This window comes from Ursus americanus, chromosome 15 (genome assembly GCF_024610735.1).
Source record: "Ursus americanus isolate L20-20 chromosome 15, mUrsAme1.1.p, whole genome shotgun sequence".
NCBI lineage: Eukaryota > Metazoa > Chordata > Mammalia > Carnivora > Ursidae > Ursus > Ursus americanus.
The window spans coordinates 14,773,176-14,800,767 of NC_142141.1; the positions used below are offsets into that span (position 1 = coordinate 14,773,176).

General features: G+C 36.5%; 1 protein-coding gene across 1 annotated transcript in view; it reads right to left on the reverse strand.

Annotated features, from left to right (window-relative positions):
* Positions 1-2,092: 2,092 nt before the first annotated feature.
* Positions 2,093-27,592, reverse strand: part of GABRA1 (gamma-aminobutyric acid type A receptor subunit alpha1) — a 57,024-nt gene continuing 31,524 nt past the window's right edge. Inside the window, exons 7-10 of the mRNA XM_045792148.2 lie at positions 21,907-22,050; positions 13,365-13,517; positions 9,626-9,828; positions 2,093-4,435 (exon numbers count right to left, since the gene is read on the reverse strand). Of these exons, the coding sequence (XP_045648104.1) occupies positions 4,124-4,435; positions 9,626-9,828; positions 13,365-13,517; positions 21,907-22,050 (812 nt within the window). The 3' untranslated portion in view covers positions 2,093-4,123. The remainder of the gene's footprint in view (positions 4,436-9,625; positions 9,829-13,364; positions 13,518-21,906; positions 22,051-27,592) is intronic.

The following is a 27,592-nucleotide window of genomic DNA, read 5'->3' on the forward strand; positions in this document are numbered from 1 at the left end:
TGCACACTTATTGGTAGATGTACATCTTGTTTAAAGTGTTGGACCTTTACGTTCCCTTGGATTCTCTATGAATTACAAAGTTTCCACGGTCATCCTGTCATCTTCACTTCTGTCATCTCAGTACCTACCACACTAGCTGAAGGATTCAAAGAGGTCTCACGTGTTAGATGGTGATTAGACGGCTCACAATGTGAAGGGCTGGCCTTAGAACCCCAGGCCACTGACAAATGGACCGCTTCGATTCTTCTTCCAGTTCAAGTTCTAGCTTGGGCATGATTAGTTCCTGCAGATACAGCTACGTAACTTATGAAGAGTGCCAAGTTAGCCCTGCTATTTGTCTCTTAGCATCCCCTACCTTTCTCATGGTATTTGTATTATTATCTGTGCTTGATTCTCTGTCTTCCTCTCCTATCATAATTGCAATTTCCTTAAGGAAAAAAGCCATGAAATATTTACGTCTACATCCCTATCATGGAGTACAATACTTAACACAGGATAGAGACTCGGCAAATGTTAGCAGAATTTAGCTTAATTAACATTTGGAGTTTATTTGACTGAAATGTGGCTATAGCGTCATCGAGTCAGATGCTTCTTCTTGTTGGTCACCAGAGTTGGAGAGATTTTAGAAAACTCCAACAGAAGGTCTTAACAAACAGGTATAATGAAATTCAAACAGATGGTCAGCAATTAATGCCAAGTCCGTTCTGATTCTGATTCCTTAGCTAATTATTATGGTGAGCCCCGACATGGATCTGTTTTGATAGCCAAAATCACCATCGTTCACTACATTCATTTTTGCGAGAGCCAAGAAATCAGTGAATGTGGTGGATTCAGCTAGTTTACACGAGCAGTTTTATTTGGATTGAATAAGCAATTTGGTTGGAGGATTTTGAAATTATTAATTTTGCTAAATCCTGAATCATTTTTCTTTTTGATAGATTATTTGTAGAGACAGAATTTATTTTGTTTTTGCTTGGCTGCCATCTAACACAGAAAGATTTTGCCTCACATAGTCTTGTCTGTAGAAACCCGGTACAGTTTTGTGCCTGTCACTGAAATCATTTTTCTATTGTCTTTCAAGTAATTATAAGTATTTTGTACTTTAATCTGACTTCATGGTCACAGAAACATTGAGGAATGGAATAGCCCCAGGGGAGCTTTTCAATATGACAATGCTTCAACTCCTCCCTCAAAACAATTAAACCAGAGTCTGTGCCCAGATCAGAAAACAGATTTGCTGTATTGACAAGAGATACTCTACTATCATTTCAGCATTTGATTCTGTTCTATTCATGTCCTACAAATTTTGAGTTGAAGTGCTACTGGTTGCACCAGATACCGGGTGATTGATAATTCCTCTTTTTAAAGTGATTCATTTAAAATCATAGTTTAGGGTCATACTATTGATACATCTTCAACAATCTTCTCTGTACCCTAGGTTCTTGCCAGCAGTTGGCACTTTAAGGTGCTCCCACGTGAAAATGTTTAAAACAGGTCGGTGGTAGGTCCCACTGATAATATGAAAAGAGAGTCAAGCATTCCATTTGGTTATTGAATAATGTTAGCTTTATTATTATAATAGAATACAGTATGACATAAAATTAAGAGCTTTTGCTAAACTCTGTGAAGCAATACATGCATCTGCCATAAACAACCTCAATTCATGTTAGGTTTTATTGCCACTTCACTGCACTAAGGTGCAATAAACATTCAGTGTCATCTTTTAAAAAATGTTCCTGGGAGTAAACAGGAACTGTCCTCTATAAGAGTGTATCTTTATTTTCAAGGAAGACTTAACTAGTATTACATGGTTTAGCAAAGCACTGTAGAAAAGCTACATAGAATAATTTGTCTTTGATAAATTGTGCAATCAATTTATACAATAGAATACCATCCACACATACTAACAAACTAAGAAATGATAGAAATGCAATCATTGCATAGCAGAAAGCAGACTAGTAAGAAATATTCACATCTAATGAGCAAAATACAGACCAAATGTTAGCCATGAGGAGTCTGGAAGATAAAATGCTCTTAATAAACACATTGGGTTAACGCCGAAAAATAACAGATATAAACAGCAACACAGAGGTTAGAGCCATAATTCATTTTATTTTCTATACATGATATCTACACATGACACCAGAGGATGAAACGTCCTTGGTTCAGTCTTCATTGGCCTAGCTCACTGAATTTAGGCAGGACCAAATCAAACAATAAAGCACATTGAAACAGCAAACCAGAGTTTGTTTAGGAAAACACAAACTGTGTTTTTTCCTACATCATTGGATAGCAGCTTTTTGAAAGAAACATTGCTCAAAACTTGGGTACGGATCCCAAAGGACTTATTTGGCAATTATGCTGATAGGTTTATGTCGTAGTACTCTAAATGTGGTTAGACTATGACCTGTGGATTCTGGATGCTAATTTTAAACATCTCTGAAATTCTATCAGACAAAAGGAGACTTCAAAAATACCTTCTGCATAAATATTCATCTCTAAAACATCTGGGAAGTAATGAAACAGACCAGAATTTTTATAGGGAGTATTAATGGACCTCTTGTAGTTAAAGCCCTTACATAGTATACCTACAAATATATTGCTACAGTATAAATGAAATGTAATAATGTTACTCAATAAAAGCTATTTCCTGTACATTCTTTCATGTGTTCTTATATTTAATGCTACATATGGTACAACACTTATTGAGATAGTTGGTTCAGCAATTATAGCAATAATATACAGTTGAATTTCTAGCTCCAACTAATGCTTTTCCATTTTCTTTCTATTTTACAAGAGCCTCCAATAGGGAAATGCGGCATGACTTGAGCAGAGAGCAACTGATTTACTACTGTACACCAGACGATAGTTTGAAATTATAAGCTTTCTCTACAGAAGCGGACTTCATACCCATCTATTTTAAATTCCATCTGATTCCCATGGGCTGTTCTGCTTTTAATGTGGGCTCTAAAGGTATCTCCATAGCACTTTACAACATTCTAACAGCTAAGAGCGGTGAGTCCTACACAATATTATAAGAACACAACTTTAAAAAAGTAAAAAATGTACAATCTCATGCTGTATATTTACATACATAATTTATATATTCTATATTTGTTTACTAGTCATAAATTTCAATCTAAAGCTTTTAATGTACTGTTATATAAAATAATACATTCAACAATTCTAGAGCTTGCAAAATATGTTTGCCCCTCTAAAAACATCTTTTCGTAATGAGAATCAAGTGATTATTGGAACCATGTGCTATCTGGATACAGACAGGGTGGCAAGGGGAGTATTTTTAAATTGTTTTATTTAAGTCTTATTATTTTTTTTAATTTTTAGTTTTTATTGAGTGTATGTCTCTGTTAAAATGATTCCTCATTGAGTCTAGTGATAAAAGCTCATATGATGGTGAAGTAACCTATTTAAAGCATTTCTCTCTTTTGGATTAAATGTGCTTAACGGTAAGGAGCTCCACATTTGCCTGTGCAATTTCCATGAATTTTAAAATAGCCTTTAACAACAGAATAATGCAATAGTTATTTTTAAATGGAGAAAAAAATGGGGATCTTTAGCTTTGGAAACAAAGTGTTAAGCTACACATCAGTTTAAAAAACAAAACAAAATGTAAAGCACACTGCAGTTTGTGCAATAAAGACATAGATTTTTAAAATTCCTTTCATTAAACATTTACAATTTATTCCTTGAAACACCTCCACATAAAAATATTTTTGACATATACAGTATCTTTTTTTTAAGAATATTTGGAAATATATATCTACAAATGACCTGGAGTTATAGAGTGAAGTTTTATTTTCCTTCTACTTTTCCTCATAGCCTGTACCTACTCGCCCACCTTTCCTCTCTCTTTCATTCTGTCTCCTTCTGTCGTGATTTTCCTTTCTTTCTTCCTCTCTCAGAATCCTGTCTCTCAGCTGTATGCTCTGCTTTGCTCTGGACTGCTGGACAGGGGTCTGTTGTTCTTGTATGAATTATGGAAATAAGGAAACCTTCAAATTCTTTAAGACAGAGGCAATAAAGCAGGTGGGAATCACTGTGTTGAGAACAGAAAGCAATTCCCAGGGCAGAGGACTGAACAACAGAATGTGAATGAAAGGACCTATTGATGTGGGGTGGGGGCTTTTAGCTGAGGCTCTCTGTTTAAATATGTAGCCCAATAGACCAAGTTAAAGATTCCAAATAGCAGCGGGAAAGCTATTCTTGACAGTCGGTCAATTTTGCTGACACTGTTAAAGGTTTTCTTGGGTTCTGGTGGTTTTGTTTCCGGCTTGACTTCTTTTGGTTCTATGGTTGCGCTTTTAGCAATCGTGGCTAAGCCGGGGTCACCCCTGGCCAAATTAGGGGTGTAGCTGGTTGCTGTTGGAGCGTAAGTGTTGTTTTTCTTAATGAGAGGATCCTTCACTTTCTTTGGCTGTAGAAGGGAAGAGTAAAAGCATTTTGTTCAGTAGACTGTGGGAAGGAAGTCTGTAAGTTGCTGAGCAAAGTGACCTTTACTTTGGAACCCAAACTTATGCTTTGTTTAAAATGTGAGAAATGTAACGTATGACTGTATTACTGAAACAAATGAAAAATGCAGACACAAATGCCCAGTTATAAAATCGACAAGTTTGGGCATCTACTGTACAGCACAGGGTTTACAGCGAATAATACATATCCTAGACTTGAATGTTGCTGAGACTAGGTCTTAAATGGTCTCACCACAAAGGAAGAAATGGTAACTAAGTGACAGGATGGAGATGGTAACTGATGCTACGGTAGTAATGGCTTCGCAACATATAAATGTATCATATGAACCACACTGTATACCTCAAACTTACACAAGGTCATGTGTCACACATCTCAATAAAGCTGAAAAAAAAAAATACCCAGTATTTTCCAGGCTTTCCCGTCAGGAGGTCGAGTGATGTGATGCCAGTTTAGGAGTTTATCCTCAAGAAGCTTTGTAGCCTCAGCCTTTACCCTCTGGAGACATATTACCGCCTCATGAAGAAGCCTGGACTAGAAAACTGGGCGACCAGAGATCATGGGCTGTGAGAGGCCCAGACAGTATCAGGCCCCAGCCGAGTGAGAGGCCATTGTGGATGCTCTCCCTCTGGTGGAGCCTCTAGTGTACTGCAACCATGTTACGGAGCCCACAGCCTCCTCCTACCAAAGGAAGTACCACCAGGTTGTTCCCAACCCCAAACGCTTGGTGATTACTTTAGGGCACTAAGTTTTGGAGTGGTTTATTTTGCAGAAGTTAAGTTAAGTGCCGAGCCAGCTATTATTTGTTCCTTCTCCCCATGTTACAAGTGGGAAAATGATAAACCAGAGTTATTCAGGGTATTCTGAAGTCACAATGTCAGCTGCTTGTCCGTGTTATCTGTGCAATGAGTCACAACTGCAGCATTTATTGGGGTTTCTGTCATATAGGAATTTCTAAAAACTGCAGTGGATCATTGTTTACAGCTATGTGGTCTGACAGAGTTGCCATGAGCCACTTGAGACTATCGAGCACCTGAAATGTGGCTAGTGTGTAAGTATAAAATAGGTATAGGATTCTGAAGACCTGCTATAAAGGAAAGAAAAAGAATGCAATATATCTCCTTAATAGTGTTTTTTATTGTTTACACATTGTAAATACAATATTTTTGATATACTGGTTAAAGCATATTATTAAGTCACTAATTCTACACCTGAAACTAATATCATACTGTACGTTAACTAACTAGAAATTAAATAAAAACTCGAGAAAGAAAAAAAATTTAGTTTTTCTGGTTTGTATTTTTTAAATAAGGCTATTAGAAAATTTTAAATTACATATATGGCTCACATTTGTGGCTTACATATTTCTGTTGGACAGCACTAGCCTAGAAGAGTTCTCATTCTTTTGTGCACACTAAATCGCTAGTTAAAAATTTTTTAAGGGCAAATATCTAGGGCACAATCTCATGTTTTGAATCAGAATTCCTCAGGAGCAGAGTCTGGTTACTGATACTGCAGAAGGGTATACAGAGAATACTGATGAGCAGCTAAACTTGACCAACCAGACTCAATGCTTTCTGAATAATTTGTATTCTTATTTATTGAATCAGAATAAAACATTACTAACAGAAGACCTGCTGTTTTTTTACAAGGCACATTAGTCAGGAATTTTAACAGGTTAATTTCTTTATTACCCAGCCCTGTGACCTATCTGCTACTTTTCCCCCCCTCTCTGCATCCTTAAGAATTACATTAGGACAACAACAAAAAGCCCAGAATTTTTTCTTTCTAGTATTACATAGTTAAAAGTAAGGCCACTTACTCCAAGTGTGCTCCTATTTTATAATGAAGACAGATTTGGTTAAGCTTTATGAAGAGTGACAGAAATTTCCATAATTATGTGTACAAAAATAAAGCAAGTAAAAGTGATTCTCTCTTTCAATGTCAAAATGACTATAGGGTCAAAATAGATATGGTTTAGTAGGTTACACAGGGAAACACTAATACCATATGATTTCACTTATATGTGGAATCTAAAAAACAGAACAAATGAATAAACAAACACAAAGCAGAAACAGACCCATAATTATGGAGAACAAACTGTTGGTTGTCAGAGGGGAGGGCATGGGGGTGGCTAGGCAAAATGGATGAAGGGGAGTGGGAAATACAGGCTTCTAGTTATGGAACGAGTACATCATGGAAAGAAAAGGCACAGCATCAGAAATATAGGCAATGGTATTGTAACAGCGTTGTATGGTGACCATTGGTAGCTACACTTGTGGTGAGCATAGCATTAATGTATAGAGCTGCGGAATCACTAGGTTGTACACCTGAAACTAGGTAACATTTTGTATCATCTATACTGGAATAAAAAAATAGACGTGGTCTATTTCAACCCAGTTAAACAGTCAAACTGAACTTGTATTAGTCCATTTCTTAAAAAATAAGAGTTCGAATATTGCAGAATACATTAAAAAGCATGCATGTCCTTTAGATAAAATGTGTATGTACTCTATTGTGGAAGAGAGGCAATGGGTTCCAATCTAATCAAAACTTGTTGAGTGACAGATACCCTGTTGGAAAAACTGAAACAAATAATCTGCAGCAGGAAAAATTCTTGGAGAAGAGTTTATATTATTGACAGGTTTGATTTCTCCCAGGGCCAAATTATTATAATACTCTACTACTAAAGTTTCTCAAGTTAAGTGCTTTTATTTGTAACATCATGTTGAATAAAATATTGAGAAATATCTGGTTTATCAGGAAAGAATGCTTAATAATCTTTTCTAATTTTTGAGAAAGTTGAGCTCCTCTGTATTCTTTAAGAAATTGGTATTTCTTTAAGCAATTCACCCTATGAAAATGGATCTTAAGTAGGCTCCTGAATGCTCACTTGATAATGTGATGACTTACAGAAACTTTCTTTTTATTTTCAAGTTACACCATGTTAGAGATTGAAAATTTAACTCTCCTGAAAACACTCACCTGGTCATAGAAAACATATTTTATTCATCCTCTCTGAATGTCAAAATGAGACCTGGATCACACTGTGCTCACACTCCCTGTAATAAGCAAATCAAACCGGCAAAGCCCTGGGGCAGACTTTTACAGAGGTAAAGATAATTTACAGAAAATATTATCTTTCTCATTAGGATGACAGATACAGACAAATTATTGATAAATATATATGTATATTTATAGATAAGACACAACTCTACCTACATCCGTATTTGTGTACTGAATAACACGGACTGTAGATTGATAGAGATCAGAGTATTTTTTTTTGAGACACAGCACTTGAAAAACGAATACAGGGTCAGACAGATAAACATAAACTGAACTGTGAGCTCAACCAATGCCTCAACCCAAATTCTATGTTTTCCAGACAAATTCATCTCACAGGTCACTAACGACTGACACTTAGGAGACAGAATCAGAAAGACACTGGTCTCTTGCAACAAAGAAAGCATTCAGAGAGAAAAGCCATTTTTCCCAATGTTGGCATATCACTTTTCAGTTGTGTATCACCCACGTTTGCATATCATTAATTCTAAAGCACTTGAGCAGACTCTTTCAGTGATTCTAAGATGTGCCTTTAAAAATGTTCACATCTATGAATCTGGGCTACGTCTTATATGTGGTAGTGTCTTACGATGAACTATTTTCCATGTTTGGCTCTCTCTCCTTTGGGCTGCCCTTCTGTTCTAGGACAAATGGAGACCATCCATGGCTAAAGGAAGTATCTGACAATCACTCTGTCCTCACACTTTTACTCCTCTCTCCAACTGGTAAATGCAATCCCTTTGTTTTGTTCCTTCTCTCTACTGAACCTGAGCCAAGGTCCTTGGTTTGCAGATTCAGAGAATTCTTTTTCTTTTTATACTTGGCAAGCATGTTTCAAGGCAAGTGAATTTTGAGGGCCTGGTTCAGGTTCCGTTGGCTGCCAAAGTGGATTCTACACAGACCTTCTTTTGCTTGTGCTTGTGTAGGAGATCATCAGGGTATTCAGCTGATTCGTCTGTGCCTGAGGGGTAAATCTAAAAGAGCTTTTACTTGGCAGCATCTTTGCTTTCCCATTTATGCATATATTAATGGTTCATCTTATAATCAGTAACAGTTTAAATTAGTTTAAATATGGGAGATGTTTCCAGCACAGAGGATTCTCTTTTCTAGTATATCTGTACAGCTATGAGGAAAACACCATTAAGTTAATTTCTTTACTACAGACCCTTCCAGATTCTTGAATATCCTGTGACTCTGTGATATAGTACACGTATTGTGTATTCAAGCGTATTCAACCACAGAACTTTATTCTTAGGGACTATCTCATGATACTAGTACTCTGAGGGATAGAATTTTGGGGAAAAGCTGCTACAGAGTGATTCCTCCCAGATTATTTCTAGACGTCTTAGAATCTCTGTGTCTCTGACTTTGACCTTTTTTCCACCATCCCAAGGTTTGCTTGCATTTTGACATATTTTTCCTTCAAGCCAAAGAAGTAGAAATATCCTCGCCACATGTGCTTTAAAATACACTTGAAAACAGGTTCTAATTTAGAAAAACAGTAATGAGCTTGACTTGATAATTTTCTACAATGAAGAATTTTTCTGTGATTTGTGTATGATCCTTAAAGTTAACCTCTAATTTGGAAAGGAAATATATTTCCTGTCCTTTACTTCACTGAAAATTGGAGATAATACATTTTGTAAACTAAATTTAGTTGAGGCATTAGAATTAATAATATTTATGACCAAAGTGATTAGGCTCAGAAAACAACCAAAAGACTATGATTTTCAAGTTCAAATTATAATGGCATAAATTTATTTGCTCCTAATGTCAAGTTAAAACTGTTCTCAAATCAATAGAGACCACGGAAGGTATATTTGAGTAGAAATGTCTGCCTTTGTCCGTCCTTTATCTCCTTCACTCTACTCTGCACATCGGCCCACTTAACCAACCTCTCTCTTTAGCACTACCAAAATTACCACAGCAGACAGTTACTTACGATATAAGAAACAGAGAATCCTCATTACCCTGTCTCTGCATTCTTCATCCATTCCCCAAAGTCCAAACATGCCATCTCACAGGTTTAATAAGACATACAGTGACAGATCACAGGGCATATTAAAGTACTCACCTTTTCTGGAACCACACTTTTGCCATCCCATGCATAACCTCTCTTGGTGAAATAATTGACTGTGGCAAACTCGATCAGAGCTGAGAACACAAAGGCATAGCACACTGCAATGAACCAATCCATAGCAGTGGCGTAAGCCACCTTAGGGAGGGAATTTCTGGCACTGATACTCAAAGTTGTCATGGTGAGCACAGTTGTTACTCCTGTAAAGAAAGAAATGAAATGAACCTGTAGGTTCATAGTACAAAATTTGATCACTGGAGGTCAGCCTACTTGTGCAAAGGGAAACCAGCGGGACCATAGATACAGTGTGTTTTTCAGTTCATCCCATTTGAGTTTGGGATGGATGAGTTTTAATTTAACCCCAGTGTAGTTGGTAGTTCACGGTATGGCAGTATTGAGGGGGATCTCCTGGAAGGATAAACTGCTCTGCTATTGAGAAGTTGTTAATAAGATAGTGAATTCCTTTAAATGGGTGCTTGAACAAGGTGTCCTGGGCAGGAAAGGAAGTAATACTGTCTCATTGTCCCCAACTCTTTGAAACAGAAAGCACTGATCTTCATTGTCTCTTATCCACAAGAAACTGCTGGACCCTCCATTTCATATTCTATCTGCATATCCTAAATGTAGAAACCAAGAAGCCAACAGCTTCTTGTTATTCAATCATTGCTAGATAATTGAATTATTTTAGGATAATATTTTTTTTACATTACTTTTAATTAATTATTTTAGGATAATATTTTATTACAAATTCTTCTGCTTTTTTACTATCTTTCCCCTCAATTCTGATCCAGCTCCTCTTTTGAAGAAAGTCCTGGAATGTGTTGCATGTCACTTGCTTGAGGGCAAACAGCACAGAAATGGCAAAACAAAAATTTGAGCACAAGGTCGCCTGATTCAGATGTCTACAATCTTTCCTTTTTTCTGTTAATGCTGCCTCATCTGCCCTATTCTGCACATCCATCCCTAATGATTAAAGTTACCAATATTCAAAGCGGTTTTCAAGTCAGTTGTTCTCAGCTTATTTAGATAATTAGTATATGTAATGCAGTATGATAGAATACTGTAAGAGACCTTTTAAGCCATTTGAAAATGCATTAAAAATTCACAATAACCCAGCAGGCTGCATGGTATGGAAAAACTTTTCACCTCTTCCCGTGACTAGTCCCAAACTCACCACTTATTAGCTCAATGGTCTCATAGGCAAATTCACTTCTAGGGACCTCAGTCTCCATATCTGTAAGAGGGGTGATTTAGATTTCATTCTCTCCACTATCTATCATTGCTGATATTCTAAGAGAAATTTCTGCACAGTTATTCACCAGATTATTTGAGGATTAAACATAACAATATGTAAAACATTTTAAAGATGATAAATTATTGCTGTGGAAGATATTTTCATCTGATGTGTCTAAAACTCATATCTATGGTTACCCCTTTTGATTAATTTTTAGAGAATCAGCAGTATCACACAGCTGGTAGGTGGTTAATTCTTCACAGCTGCTTTAAACTATCCAATATTTCCTAGTTTTCCATGAATTTTAAGGTAAATGATCTTTACAACTATGTTAGGAAGTGATAAGATTAAGAAGAAACACAGAGACTTTTATTAAATCGTATTTTTGATACACGGCCACAGGTATAGGGAATAGACTTACTTTAAACTTTGGAGGTGTTACAGAAAGTTCTGGGGCATTATCTGTATTATATAACCAATAAATGGTTTAAGAAATAATGGCTAGTAAACAGCTCTTAAATTTACATATCAGTATTAACTTGAGCAAAGAGCAAGGTAATTAAATGTCGGTATTTGAGGAACAGAACACCCCAGTTTCAAATCCCCGCTCTTTCATTGCTGAATGACCTTGGGAAAATTGCCTCACAATTCTGAACTTTTTTTTTTTATTTTTTTTTGCAAATTAATTTTAATAAGTCTAACTCAGAGAACTATTATGAATACTAAATAAACTACTGTAATAAAGTGTTTAGCATTGAGCCTGATACCCAAGAACAGTGAATGGCTATTATTATTGACAACTTCAGTCTCTGTTAATAAATCTCTGCTGCAGTGAATTCCATTTTTTTTTTTTTTCAAATTTTGGTTCACGTAGGCAACTGTCAGAAGTAATTTGGGAATGTGTGTTCTTAAACTAAATGTATCCATAAATTAAGTTAAGAAGGGCATAAAAAGAGGTGCGCGCGTGCGTGCGTGCGTGGTCTTATAATTCCCACTCCAGGGACAGGGTAAAGAACAAAAAATGTGTTGAGCATCTATTGAGTTCCAAGAACTCAACCTGATAATTTACATATTTTACTTTATTCTTCTCAATCTTTTAAAGAGCACTATTTTATTTTAATTGTTCTCTCATTTAAAAGGTAACTGAATCTTAGAAAAATGAAGATTGAACCTAAAACTTGGATCTTTCTGGCAGCAAAATCACACAACCACATTGCCTCTAAATGACAGAAAGCATGGACCAGCAAGAAGATGATGTTTGAAGACATAAAACAGGCTTCAACTTTGTTGCATTCTGGATGCCCCATAATAAACTGTTACAAAGTATAACTTTCTCTTTTTTTCTTTTTTCATTTGTGTATTTTTTTCTTTAAATATCTGTGACCCTCCCAGGCAACTCACCCAGCACAGAGTAATGTGCTGAGTTGAGACTAAAAACAATAGAAACATGTGTTCTAAGTAAATGTTAAAAGGCTAAAGGTCTTGGGAAATTGTATTTGTGATTGTACTGAACTTAAAACATCAGAAATATATAACTTGATACACGGAAATACTTGCCACAGTTGAGTTTACAGATATGTAGTTATGTTTACCAAAAGGGCATGAGTTGGCTGAGATATCAGATTGTTGAAAATGTTAAGAGCGAGGTTTTTGACTTACAAACATTCCAAAATGTTTTAGAGAATTTCCAAAAAGGAAAGGTATGATTTATTAGGGTAATAAGGGGGAAGAATGAGCATTTAAAAAAATATTTTTCACTATAGTGCTATTGTTCATGCTACAAATATAAACATAAAACATAAAATATGTTCTCTATTCTATTTTTCTCAATTTCCAGTGAATAAAGGGCTCAAACTGAATATACACATAGAAATAAGCATATTGATAAGAGTTCAATCTTCAATTCTAGTAAGTGGCTTCAACAGTAGTTAATATTAACAAACGATAATAAAAAAAAGTTTGAAATGAACTACTCTTGTGGTCTGCAGCTGGAATCATTCTGGATCTTAATACACCTGTGTTTCTAGGCTACTGTTAGTGCAAAGATTTGGTGGTTTCCAACCTGGAAGCACTTTGCTAAGTTCAGAAGAAAAGACTCTTTTCTGGGCATTTGTCCTGCTTTTTTCCTGAGATAACTGATTTTCCATACCTTCCTTGCCTATTCTTAAAGAATGATACCACAGGGATCTCTGAACATGAATAAACCTTAGTTTAGATTATAAACTTCTTAAGGCTTTTTATTCTGTGGTAAAGAGTCTTAGACATAGCATGTGCCTAGTTGATATTTACATGCATCTATTTACATACATTAAAACAACTTGCTATTTAAAGAAAGAGTTTTTTAAAATCACACCATAATGAGAATGGTAATTCTTTGAATCTTTCTATTGTGCTAACTTCAGATTTTAATGTATAAGTATTTTTTCATTCCATTTGTGGCATCACCAGTATGATATAACTTGCCCTCCAGAGCCCTGTCTGCATATTTTGATTGGCACTTACCAAAGACAGTCCTCGCTGGTACAGACTCTCTGTTGAGCCAGAAGGAGACTTGGGAGAGAATGACTGTCATTATGCATGGCAGGTATGTCTGAATAACAAAATAGCCAATCTTTCTCTTCAGGTGGAAATGAGTGGTCATAACAACATATTCTCCTAGAAGGTGAAACAGACAGTGAGGTGAGCAATTTGACCTTGAAAAGAAGTTATCTCTGGATTTTTCCATCAGCAGCAAGAAACTAGTCTTAAAACATATCCTGTCTCCAAGTGATATCAGGTTCCTGAAGAGAAAATGTTTATCCAGGAAAGAACAGAGACAATGTAAAAACACCAAAATGGGTTTGAGGATGAGCCTGAGGTGCCAGAGATCTCATGGATATTGCTATGTCCTTATCCTGGGATATCACACATTTGAGAGACATAGCTGAACATCTATTTACAGACTGGCTTTAATGACCATGAAGGCAATGTGTGAGACCCTGATGACACATACTAATGGATTAGAACAGACCAAATCCCCAGTTTACCACTTCGGAAGACACTCAGGCTGTCTAATGAAGGAGCTTTGGTGTCCAAGTTAGGGGAATTCCAGTTCTAATGCCAACACATCCTCTCAGCAGCTCTGCGACCCTGGGTAAGTCATTTAGCTTAGCCTGATCTTTGGAATGAGGAGAGTGGGATAGAATTCAGGGTTTCTCAAATTTTATTTGGAGGAATACCTTCACCAGAATCACCAGGGAAGGTTTTAGAAACATTCAGTTCTTCAGGTACCACCGAGATACACAGACCATTCTTTAAGGGAGGCCAAGGAAAATCCACTTCAATACAGCTTTTGAACTGTTGTAATTTCTAGCCTGGGCTAGGAAACAGTGGACTAGCTGGGCACACTTCATGGTCTTTGTATACATCAAAGTCTGATTTCATTTAAAGATCCAAAGCGATTGACACGCAACCCAAATTACAGGAGTTTTTTTTTAATCGATGTTATATTTTCTCAATTATAAATCCTAGAAAATTTTAGCTTTATCCATTCTGAATATATACTTAGATATCTGTGGGTGGGTAGGAGAGAAATAGGTGTGTTCTTACTAAGAAAACATCACTTTTTTTGGTATTCACATTGCTCCAAATTTCTCCTTCCCTTCAACTCCAAATTTTGCCCGACACAACCTGTGATTTATGTCTCAGCCCATGGCCATCTAGCTCCAGCCCCTATAATGTGGCTAAAACTGTTTATGATCTCTTAATATTCCAATCTTCATCTTTCTGCAAAGTAATTGTAGAGGTTCCTGGTGTAGGTCTGCTTTCAGCTTTCTTCCCCCAACCCGGCTTTTTTTTTTTTTTTTTTGTCTCTAACCAGGAATTTCCTTTCTCACCCCTGCTCCTAGCATCATTGGTATCTAGAGGGCAGCCAAATCTACAGCTCCAAGTGACATTGCTTTCAAAATCAACCTGTATTCCCAAATACCTACTGGACATCTCAGAGATATGATTTTTCATTATCACCACCTATGTTCAAAAACTGACATTAGTGAACCTTTCCCATAAAAAAATATAATGTCCAGAGTATAGCTGTGCTGCTTTTCCACTTAAAGTCCATCTCTAAATTCATGGTACTCTCTCTCATCTGTCTGCTCGCTCAGGCTACAGTCCTGGAATCAAACCTTGGATGTTAAATAGGGCTTCTGAGGGAGAGAGAAAGGAATGAGTTGATTACCACAATTTTAATTTCTCCTGTGCAGTATCTCTCAGTCTATCTCTTATATCATGGTCACTGCTCTTATCTCCTTTGTAGATCTATTAACTGCCTTGTTTATCTCCAGTCACTTCCTCACTCATTTTCCCTAAATTTTGATCTCAGAGTAATCTTTTTAAAGCATACATAAAATCTTAAAATACCTTAATGGATTCCCATTATCTACAGTAAGGTGTCTCAGCCTCAGCACTACTGACATTTCAGACCAGATACTTGTTTGTTGTGGGGGCGGTCCCATATGTTTTTGGATATTTCACTTGACCTCTACCCACTAGATGCCAATAGCAAACACTCTGCCCTTCCCCAGTGTACTAATCAACAGCGTCTCCAGTGTTACCTACTGACAAGCAAACTCTGTTACCTGGATTTAAGATTCTCCGTGTCGTAGCTCTAATATGCATTTCAGTATCATTTCTCATGTCTTACCATACATTTTCACATCTCAGTATCTTGACCTACAAAACTCTCTACTTGACATCTATTATTGATGAATATTTTGTTCATCTATAGGTTGGGCTCAGTCCATAGCAGACTAGGAAGAAATGTACTATAGAGCAAAGTTTATTAGCTTGGGTTCAAAACTTAGATATGCTATTTTCTTTCTGGATAGCCTTGGGTAACTCGCTTATAGTCTCTGATCCTCAGTTTCCTAATCTATAAAAAAGCGAGAAGTATATTGTGGGGAGAATAAAGAATAAGGGCTCTAATTAAGATCATGCTATGTAAGAGTTTTAAAATAAATTTTAGTTCCTTTCTCCATTTTCTTCTCTTTCCCCACCAATCAGAATTGGTAAAAACACTGGTAAAATAAATGCATTTACTCTTTATAGGAGAAAATCCATCCACACACACAAGTATGCTTTCACTGCTAATTGTTAATAATGATAAAAATTGCCATTGACTGATATAATAATAAAATCTCATACTTTTTATTTTAGCTAACTTATATGCTTATATCCCTCTCACCAAACTGAAGGTTAACTGGGAAGAGGGACAGTTCTTTGAATACAGCACGGTTTTACATATTTTAAGTATTCAACATCCGTGTATGGTAAAAAGGAAGGCACTGAGGTTTAAGGGCACTCGCTGAAATTAACATCTACGAGACTCTCCCTTTGGGAGGGTAAATACAATATTTATTAATTTCTTTTCAGTTTCTGTAGATACCTTGGGTGATGACTCCAAGGTCATATGAAAGAAATGAGTGATTCAAATTTGAAAAAAATGCAGAAAACCAATTTTCCCAGGACTATTGAGATGTAGTCTTATGTGGACATGGCCATGTTACATTTCACCCTCTCAGGAGTATGCATTATTATTCCTAACCATTCATTCAACTGTGGTTTATAAAATGTCATTAGCTCAAAGAAAAAATTCCATCTTTCATATAATGTCAGAAAGATGAGTGTCTATACATATTCCATTATTATCTTTTGTTGTTCACAATGTGACATTTTAGGAATTCTGCAAAGAATGTTATTTTGGTGGAGCTATTATTCCACAGTATATTTGTTACATAAACCACTTCCTCACTAACAAATTAGAGGAAAAACAGAATTTCAAATTTATTGAAATAATTTTCCTAAATTAAAAAAAAATCTAAGAAGTTTTGGCACAAAACATATAAATAAGGAGAAAAAAACGCAGCAAAATCAGAATCATGTTGTAATAGTTTAAAAATGAAAGAAAAACACAATAACAAAAAAATCAATCTCCTAAATTGGATTGAAAGAGTATCTCTAGACATCAAGTGCTTATGCACTAAGCATGTCAAATTCTTTTCCTCTAATTCAACAGTCTAGAAGAATTGTAATTCAAATATCCTTGCATATCATGTAACCCTCAGGGAAGCTTGTGAATTAGATGTGACAATATTTCTGATACATTACCATACAAAATTAAGCAGAAAGAAAGAAAAGAAGCTGGGATATAATTCTATAAAGCAGCTTCGAGGGTTTGGTTAGTAAATGGCTTCCATTTGCCTGAAGAGTAAATACTTTGCTTAACTTCAGTTTCCTCATTTGTTCGATTAAAATGATAATGCTTTACTTAACTATTTCCTAGCATACTGGGAGGATAAAATGAAATGATAGATATGAAAGTCATTTAAAAAAATTGAGTCACATGCAGATTGACAGTGTGAAGACAGAAACGATAGAAATGTATTCTCTCCAGCTCTAGAAAGCAACCATTCACATCAACAAAGTTGTAGTAAACATTAGGTCCTTATAAACCTGTCACTTTCCTTACAAGTATTCTAAACTTTGTGCTTTCTAAGCTATGTGTTCCCTAAGTTTCTATGCTACTTTTTTTAACAGGAATGAGGAATCAAAAATATCACTGAGGGAAGAATTGGTATTTTAATATCTGAATCAAAGAGTTCTAGAATAGAAATAAGAAAAAAAAAATGGTTAGAGTTCTAGGCCACTTAGCCCTTCTGGACCGGTCTCTTCATCTTAAATATGAATAGGTTGACCAGATGACTATAGAAGTCTTTTTGTCCTGCCCCCAGCCCCTAGTTTTTACAGTTTATGGCTACAGTTATTTCTCTGGAGATCATGTTCTAGGCTTCATAAATGGGGGCCCTGAGGCTCCTTGGATGAATGTTGATCACTGCTGTTGCCCCCTGGTCAGGGAAAATGGTTGCTTTCCTCATTCCTTTTGACCCTGCAGGGTCATACTTAAATCAACTCATCTAGAGAAGACTATCTTTAAGAAGGAGGATCTCACGATTTCTCTTGGTCATTTGTTCTAAAGATAAAAGAAAGTCATTCATAAAGAAGAAACATTCTTATTCAGCAAAGCTAACCTAAATTTCCTTTGATCAAATCTGTCTATTGACTTAGGTAAATATTAAGGTTTTACAGCCATCACCATGTACTTTAAAAAGGCATTGCATATTATTATATTCTTATTGTTTTCTGGCCATGAAATTATCATTATGCCTGGTCACTAATTTCATTATTATATTTCTCTGTATAAGTCATATTTTTATGCACTTTAATCACTGTTGTAATTTTTGCATGGGCTCTCCTTAAAGAATTACTTAGGAAACATAATGCGGTGTAGTAGAATGAGGGGGCCGTATCTGGGGTCCAGTTCCAAACTGCCTTCTCTGATACTTCAAGCAGAAATGACTTCTTTATGCTATGTAACTCCCTTGCACTAACTCTATCATCATTATTAATAGTAATAACTAATATTTATTACATAATTTTTACATGTCAGATGCTCTAAGCAGGTTACATGCATTTTTCTTATTTCAATCTCACAGTAACTCATGAAGTAGATCCATTTATCATCTTCAAATTGTACAAGAGAAAGATGAACAGAGAAATGTCTTGCCAAAGGTCAGACAGTTAATAAGTAGTAAAACCAGCATGTAAACCTTCACAGTATAATTCCACAGTCCACACTCTTAAATCCATGCTGCACCACATTATTGCATTTCACACATGTCTATGTTGCCTGTTACTAGTCATGTGGTTGAGAGCACTCTGCAGCTAGACTACCCCCAGGTTCAAATCTCAGCTCTGCCACTGCCTAGCTGTGTGACCTAGGAAAAAGAGTTAAATCTCTCTGGCTTCAATTCTGTCCCATCTGTAAAATGGATATAATAACATTAATACCTATATCCTGGGATTGCTGTATTAGAACAATGCCAAGTGCATGTTAGCTACTTATATCAATCAACTATGCACTTCTTGAAGACAGGATTTACGTGTCCTTCATCTATCTTTCCCAGGCCCAATTACATTGTCAAACACAGGAAGTGATCAAATGGTTGAAGGAATTAGCGAACAAATGAGTGAATAACATAGAATTATATTGGATTTGAGAGCTGACTGGAGTCATCCTTCTATGTGCCTGTAAAGGTTTTTCTCTGCCAGGTGAGTAGGTGTACTTCAAATGAAATCTCCAACTTAATGTCTTCCCCCAAATCTTACGGCAGACCCCGTGAAAGATATCAGGCCTCTAATGGGTTTGCACTGAATTAAAAAATGCAAGCATTGGACTGAGTCTCATATTCCCCCTCCTATGTCACTGAAGGGATCTAGAGGTATCTGACTTGGAAGAGATCACGGGTAGTACGTATGAATGTGTGTTCACATGTGAGTTGGCTCAGGCAAGTAGGAAAACCCCTTCTAAGAGGTTATCTGAATTGCTTCTCTCACCACAGAGAATTCTAAGGTAGAGGAAGATGGTCTTTACCTCATCATGCTCCACGTGGTGCTCTTTCTTGCTATGATTCCCAGTCTTCTGGCAGGAACAGGGAGCTAAAGCACTCAATGTCATTTATCTTAATGTTTTTAGGCCTTCACAAGGATATGTGAAATATGGGACTGAAGACCTTAAAGATCTTTGTTTTTTCCCACAGAAATCTATCAGGATGGATTTTGGATCAGCTAAAGTAGACCCAGAGGAAGTATTGCTCAGTCTTTTATTGTGAGGTTGAAAATGTACACCAAACTGAGCTCCTACATCTGAGAATTTGCTCACTATTTTCCTCACCTCCCTTGCCCCTCCACCAATATCCATTATGGGAATGACAAGAAAAAGCTCTTATTTGTACAGGTAAATTGCTGCTTTAGTGCAGAATGAGTACTTTTAACAGACCCAATGTATGAGGTCCAGCCAGTTTGGTGATGGTGGGTTGGGCCACTGCTTCTCATCCCCTAGGTCCATTTATGCCTGTGTATCATTTCTGAATAACTTGAATGTATGTAGCCTAAATCCTGATGAAGCCAGAGATGACTCCAAGTTCATCAGAATGAGCCATTCACTTTGCAAACATGGAAATTAGTCACAAAGAGGGATGCAGTGACATGTCAAGGTCACTAGCACTAGAACTAGAGCAGAGGTACTCCTTTCTCTGAGTAATCCTCCTGGCTTGTATATACTTCTACTATTGAATGCATGCCACTGGGTTTGAGTTCATTGATTTCACATCCCTCAGCCTTCATTCTAATGATAATGGAGAATTTCTTGAAGGAAAGTTCTGTTTATTATTTTCAGTGTTCTGGGCCTAAAACGGTGATTATTTGGTTGCCAACAAATACAGCTTAACAACATGAAAGTCAACTGCAGCAATTCCTCCTTGATTATCCTAGGCTGGATACATTTATTGTTTTACTCATTAATTCACAATATTTATTTAGTGCCTCTTCTGTTTCAGCTACTATAGTAAATAATAGGGATACAGAAGACAGATATGGTCCCTGCCCTCACAAAAATGTTAATCACAGCATTTACCACCCATTTTGATAATTATAGTTTTATGTGTTTGTCTTCCCTTAGGCTTCCAATTCCATGACAGCAAGCTCTCCCCCTTGTCTGTCACTGACTCTCCAGTGCCTACCACAATATCCAACTTAGAATAGCATTTGATTTTTTAAAAAGTGAACACTGCTCATTTTCTTATGTTTTCCCACATAACTTATGAGGGAGAGAAATTTTCAGTATCTTCCATGTTCTGGGATCTTCAGGACTATAGCAACAAAGACTACATACCATTTTGAGCACTTACCATATGTAATGTTCTGCTTAGTGTTCTATATTATCTCATCTTTAATGAAAAAGTATAAAATCCCCACTTTTTAGAAGAGACTAGAGTTTCTAGTTGGATAAATGACTTTCCCAAAGTCACAAGATTTCTATGTGGCAAGACCAGGACTTGAGTGCGTATCTTTCTCACTACAAAGCCTAAAACCTTTCCACTATGCCACACTCGTTTTTAATGTGGGCAAAACTGAGGAACAATCTTCTCCATTTTTCAAAACAAGAAACATAAATATTTGGGCTTCCAGAGTAGCCATGGTTGGGACAAAATAAGAAAAAGGCAGATCCCATTAAGCAGGGATTTTCCAATAACCAGAATAAGATATACAGACCTATTACTTGAACTTCTTAGAATTATCAGGGTCCTAAGATAAAGTCTGAAATCTAAGGAACGAATTTTTCTGACAAAAATACCACTTCTGCCCTTATTTACTACCAAATTGTATTTTTCTTAGAAATTACCAAAGTGAATGAACTAATTTAAAATTTTAAAGACAGCTATAAAAACTGCTGGTTCTTGTTAAAAAAAATAATCTAAAACTATTGGGATTGAGGGAAGGTTAAAATCCATATTTTTATAATTTTCCAGACCAACGATCACATTACATATAGTCACAAAATGGATATTTGCATAATTAAACTCTTATTTCTTGAAACAACTTCAAAAGTTTAAAGTTTTGGGTCCAGCTGCTTAATAGTATCTGATCTAGTTCTTTTGGTATCTTATGTATAATGATCACTGCTACAAAGTCACCAAGATTCATTGAATCATTATAATAAATCAGGCCTAGATGATATTAATAGCTAACATTTATTGAGAGTTTTTTTTTATGTGCCAGAAACTATCATAAGTACTCTTCATGGATTTCATTCATGCCTTCCAACAACCCTGTGAGGTGGCCACAATCAACAGGCAAGGTGGAAGAGTAAGAATTTAATACATACATTCTTCCCCAAAAGTTCACATTTCTAAATACTCTGCTACCCTGATCACATAGAACTAGTGCCTTATTTTGCAAACAAAGAAACAGAGGCCAAAAGACATTAAATGAGGAATCCAAAGACACAAATCTATAGAGTTTACACTAGTTCCTAGCTTAATTGGTCTCAGGTTACTGAAATTTTCTCTCTCTCTACTTGTGTTATTGAAGAACTTACCGAATTCTCACATTCTCACAAAAACTGCTTATATTTCTTCTGACATATCTGGAATAATCAACTGGCACTTACCTGTACTAGACTGAACAATTCCAGAGTCTACTGTTTGCCCAAGAAGATCATACTGGTTTAGGCGTGACCCATCTTCTGCTACAACCACTGAGCGTGCTGGCTCTCTGGTCCACTCATAAACAACTTCTGCTCTGGTATAGGCATCTGAAGGGGAAGGAAGGAAAATGGTCTATATGTCATGCTACTTCAATTCTCCTCACTAGCTGGTGAGTCCTATCAATTTCATATTTTCAATTGCATGGTACTAGAGGGCAGGCCAGGAAAGGAGAGCCCATATCCCTTAGTTTAGGAAAACTAAAACACATTTCCCTGATTTGTTCAGTCATCTGTTCACTCTTACAACAAATGGTTATTAAGCATCTACAAAAGAAAAAGTAACTTGCTGAAAAAATCCATACCAACCAAGTTTCCCTGATGATGTGGAACATGCACTGCAGTAATGGGGACAAAACCAGACAAGCTAATAAACCTATTTGGAGCAGCGTTAAATGCAAAAAAGCCATACACAATAGGTTAAGGGTGTAGAGAATGAAGGACATGGCCTATTCTAGGTAAAGGATGCACAGAGGGTCCTTGAGGAAATGACAGTTATATGCATGACAGAAATGAGAGTAGAGTATGTCTTGGGGCAGAGTTTGCGGGGTAGGTGAACAAAGGTTTATTTCATCCAGGCCAGGTAAAAGCTTGATATGTTTGAGGAAGAACAGGAATACCAATGTGACTAAAGCTGAGTGCATGAGAGATGAAATAATGTTAGAAGCAGGAGCCTGGGTCCAGATTATGTCGGGCCAGGGGAAGGTCATGATAAATATGAAATGTAACACTGGAAATTCTACCAAGCATCCCTTTTTAAAAGAAGTCTGGCTTTACTTCCTTTTAAATTAATTCTCCTTTTAATGGGTGTTTACTCTCATGACGATGGTGTTGATGAGTTACACCATTTGGCTCATTACACTTCTCCATCGTTTTCATTTGCCGTGTCACTTTTAACCTAGCCTATCCTTTCACATGAGAGGCGAGGTCATAATCCTGATCCCTAATTCAGGAAGGCTGGGGGAAGAGGTGTATAGAATGAGTGAGAAGGAGAAGAAGAAGGGATTCCATCGCTTTTCTGGTTTCCAGTCACAGAACACCCACTACACATGGGGTGGAATGATAGTATATACTTTCCTCTGTGTAGATGTAGAGTGATATTAAAAATCAAAGGAATAGCACATTAGCAAAAGCAGAGAGTTTCCAGGGTGTTTAAGAGGCAGATATAATAGGGGGTGCCTGGGTGGCACAGCGGTTAGGCGTCTGCCTTTGGCTCAGGGCGTGATCCCGGCGTTGTGGGATCGAGCCCTACATCAGGCTCTTCCGCTGTGAGCTTGCTTCTTCCTCTCCCACTCCCCCTGCTTGTGTTCCCTCTCTCGCTGGCTGTCTCTATCTCTGTCGAATGAATAAATAAAATCTTTTTTTTTTTTTTTTAAAAAGAGGCAGATATGATAGCAAAAGCTAGTTTTACTGTGAAAGCTTTACGTCTTGGCCAACTTCGACATTAGCACAGCAGGCAAAAGGTCCAGGGTCCACAATACTTCTAGGTGGCCAAACCATGTTTTCTTTTAAAATCAGAAAAAAGTGAATATAACCCCACTTGGATTATATTAATCTTTATACCAACGTAGTCATAAAATACAAAAGTTACAAATATAAAATTATAAATTAAACTATAGTTTTAATATATTTTTTGAGGAATTGTTCCCAAATGCAAGTGCCTAGAGCCCGTAAAAGTCGTTAACACCCTGCTTCGCCCAATGCCCACCCTAAGGTAACCAAATTTGAGTGTTTTGTTCAAATCCGTATTTCTCCAAGCTACCATATTATGAGATGTGAAGTGATGGTGGCATTTTTACACACATGTGAAGTAAGAAAGATGAGAGCCATGCCCCTCATTCTCTGAACCAAAGCTGCTTCTTGTCTCTGGGATGAGTTTTGCAGAAAAGTGTAGTCAGTATTCTCCTGATTTTACGTGGGTGTCTGGTTTGCTCCAGCATCATTTCTGGACCAATTTACAATCAGGTATTTTTTTAATCAAATTTTTTCAGAAATTTGAGAGAATATACTAGGAGTTAATTAGTGGTCATTGCTTCTTTCATAAACGTGTAAGATTGATAAACGAGTGGTTTTGGAATTTATTCTCACTGATTTTTCTTTTTTAATTGTGGCTGTCCTCATTGACTTCTGTATATATGTACTTACTTACAGCTTTATTAAGGTAAAACTGACAAATAAAATTATAAGATATTTAAAGTGTACAACATGAATATTTGCTATACATATACATTCTGAAATAATTCCTACCATTGATTTAACACATCTCATTAACTTAAAATTTTGAATCGTTTCAGCATTGCATTTGTTAAGGAGGAGGACTGCATATGTTAGCATCTAAAACATAATTTATTTTTAAAAATCCCTCAAAGAACTGTAGAGCACTAGCTGAGAAGAACCAGAGTGCTTACAATTTGTAGGTATGTATATTCAGCAAAATATTTTTCGGATCATGATAAATTTTTCTTTTTTTAATGGAAGAGTCTTACCTAAGAAAACATCTCACGTTTATGGTAACACAGAATCATTGACTGTTAACATGGAAGGACTTTAGAGGTCATATAGTCTGTCTCATTTTACAGATGATAAACTCAAGCACAGAAACACAGAATGGCTTATTTGAGGGCTTAAATATTTAAATAGCTATTTAGTGGGAAAACTGAGGTAAGAGCATAGAATGACATTCATTCTACCCTACTGCTATTAATCAGGATTTCCTAGGCAAAAACTGCATATTATATGCTCAAAATCCAAGCAAGGATACTTGGTGGTCAAGTAATTAGGGATGAAACCAATTCTAGACCCTGTGTCATTTCATAACAAATAAAAAGAAAAACAAAACTCTTTCTACCGTATTGCACTATCATTAGCAACAGTGCCTGGACTCTACCTTTTTGCACCTCATGACATGTTGCCAATGGGTTGCTAATATAGTTTTAGAGGAAAAAATTCGTTACCATCCACTTTTCACTTCATATAATCCAATGTCTCACACTTGCAATCTCTTAGAAACGCCAATGCGTATAAATCTACAATAAATGCAGCATTACTGTGCAAGTGGAGATGACATATTGTTTATGTCTCTCAATGGAAATCTCCCCAAATGCAGAGGGGATCCACATGGTGATACAGGTGATGGGGATTAAGGAGTATACTTGTCGTGAGGAGCACCAGGTGTTTTATGGAAGTGTGGATCAACTACATTGTACACCTGAAAATAATAAATGTTACATTGTATGCTAACTGGAATTTATTTTTTTAAAGATTTTATTTATTCATCTGAGAGACAGCAAGAGCTCGAGCATGAGCAGGGGGAGGGGCAGAAGGAAAGGGAAAAGCAGACTCCCCATTGAGCAGGGAACATGATGTGGGGCTTGATCCCAGGCCCCCGGGATCATGACTTGAGCTGAAGGCAGACGCTCTTAACCAGCTGAGCCACCCGGGTGCCTCAACTAACTAAATGGAATTTAAATAAAAACTTAAAAAAAAAATAAAGTTGGTGTTTTAAGATGTAGAAGACAGGTATACCTTAGGCATCACAACAGGTGATATACCTTACTTCTTCATTTCGGTATCTAGAAAGTAGGGCCTATGACTACTTCTTTCATTTGAAACTATTCAGCATAAAGAAGATAAGGTTAAAAAGAGTCTTCAGCTACTTAAGTCAAAATGTTAAGCTCAGATTTCAAATACATCAGCAGAATACCTCAGAAAAAATTTAAAAAGAAGACAATAAGCTTTGGTTGGGCTTATGAAAGAACTCTGTGGTACCACAACACTGGGAGCATAGACTTGGTATCAGAAGAGCATCTGCTAATACACATTATCACTTCACTTTTACGGGCTTTTGTCTTTCCACTTGTATGAAGCATGTGCACTAAATAATTTCCAAAGTTATTTATTATTCAGAATTCATTTAAATTTCTATTTATCCCTCTCTCCTTATTTACAAGGCATTGTGCTTGATTATCAGTCAGGAAACCATCATTTATCAAGTCCATACTAGATCTAGCACTTGCCTAGATCTTATCAGAATATCATCTGAATCTCTTTTTTTGAAATCAAAGCCTTATTTGTATTTTCCTCAATAAGCAGTTAAAAGATGTCAGCTAAATCATGCACATTATCTGCTGGTTATCTGGCCTTATGAAGAGGGCTCTATCCCCAATAAGCAAAAAGTGTGATGGAACACTGACAATCAAGGTCTAATGGAAAGTGGTAAGGAAAACATCTGCTTTTCTGAGGTTAGTTCTTATCAACATATGGATGACTTTGCTTCATAAACTTTATTACATAGTGTTCTACTAAATTATCACAAAGTCCTCTAGCTTATCTCTTGCTTATTTTCTTCTGTGAGATTTTGGCAAGATGTTTGCTTCAAAAACTGGGTCAATCAATTTGTAGCCCACTTTTGCCTCAGTTTCTTCCTTTCAGAAGTGTGCTAATTAGGCCAGGTCAGAGAACAAACTATGCAATAAATCAATCACCACTGCTTCTTCTCAAGCCAATGGCAGGCGACGGTAATTAGTCATGGCGCTCTCCCACTGAGCTCAGATGCTTACTTTTCAATGTCAAGTCTTCTCTGTTTAATTTCCCACAGGTCTTAAATCCTTTTCTGAAGCTATCTTATCTGAGACTTAAACGTTAAAGGGGAATTAAAAATCTGATTATTGTAATTTTTATCTATTCAATAAATATTTACTGAGTGTCTACATTATATTAGGTCCTGTGCTAGGAAATGCTGAACAAAATAAGTTGTGCTCTCATGGGAGTTTACAGTCTCCAGACAATAAAAATGTCAACCAATAAATAAAACAAATAATCATTGCTGTAATATGTCTAAATTAAACATGTATTATAATCAAGAAGATGGGTGGGGGTGTATGTCAATTTAGATAAGGTCATTAGGGAAGGCCCCAGAAGATGACATTTTTGCTGAGAAGTGAAAAATAAAAGAAGCCAGTTACATGAATAACCAAGGGAAGAGTAACCCAAGTAGAGAAAAGAGCAAGTATAAAGGCTCTGAGGTAGAAAGCAGATTTTTATTTAACTTTAGTTTTGTTACATGACACACTATTTGTTTTCTACTCTCTATCCATTTCCTCCTTCCTAAAATACTTCCTGTTTTCTTCGGGCCGACAATGTGCTTAGTTAAGAATATTTCTCCCCAACCTCATTTGCAGTCAGCATTGGCAATGAGACACATCTTTGATTAATGAGATGTGACTAAATGCCTGCTAGGATTTTAGGGAAAGCTTTTATCTCTTTGATACAGGCACTGGTTCTTTCTTCTTTGTCCACTATTCTTTATTTTGAAAGCAGATGCAATGACTGGAGTTGCAGCAGCCATTTTGTGATCAGGAAGGATATCTAAGGGCATCTTAAAACATCATCCTTGTTAAGATGCTGACTAACCAACAATCAACTAACAATCACTTATCATCATTCATCTCACAAAAATACAAACCCCTTTTCTTTTCAGCTAGCAATACTCACTGCTTGAAAGCATTCCTGACTAGTATACTAAATAAGTAATTTGTTGTCCAAAACAAGGTATTTCTGAAGGTAAAAGGGGGCACTATTAGTAGTTATATCA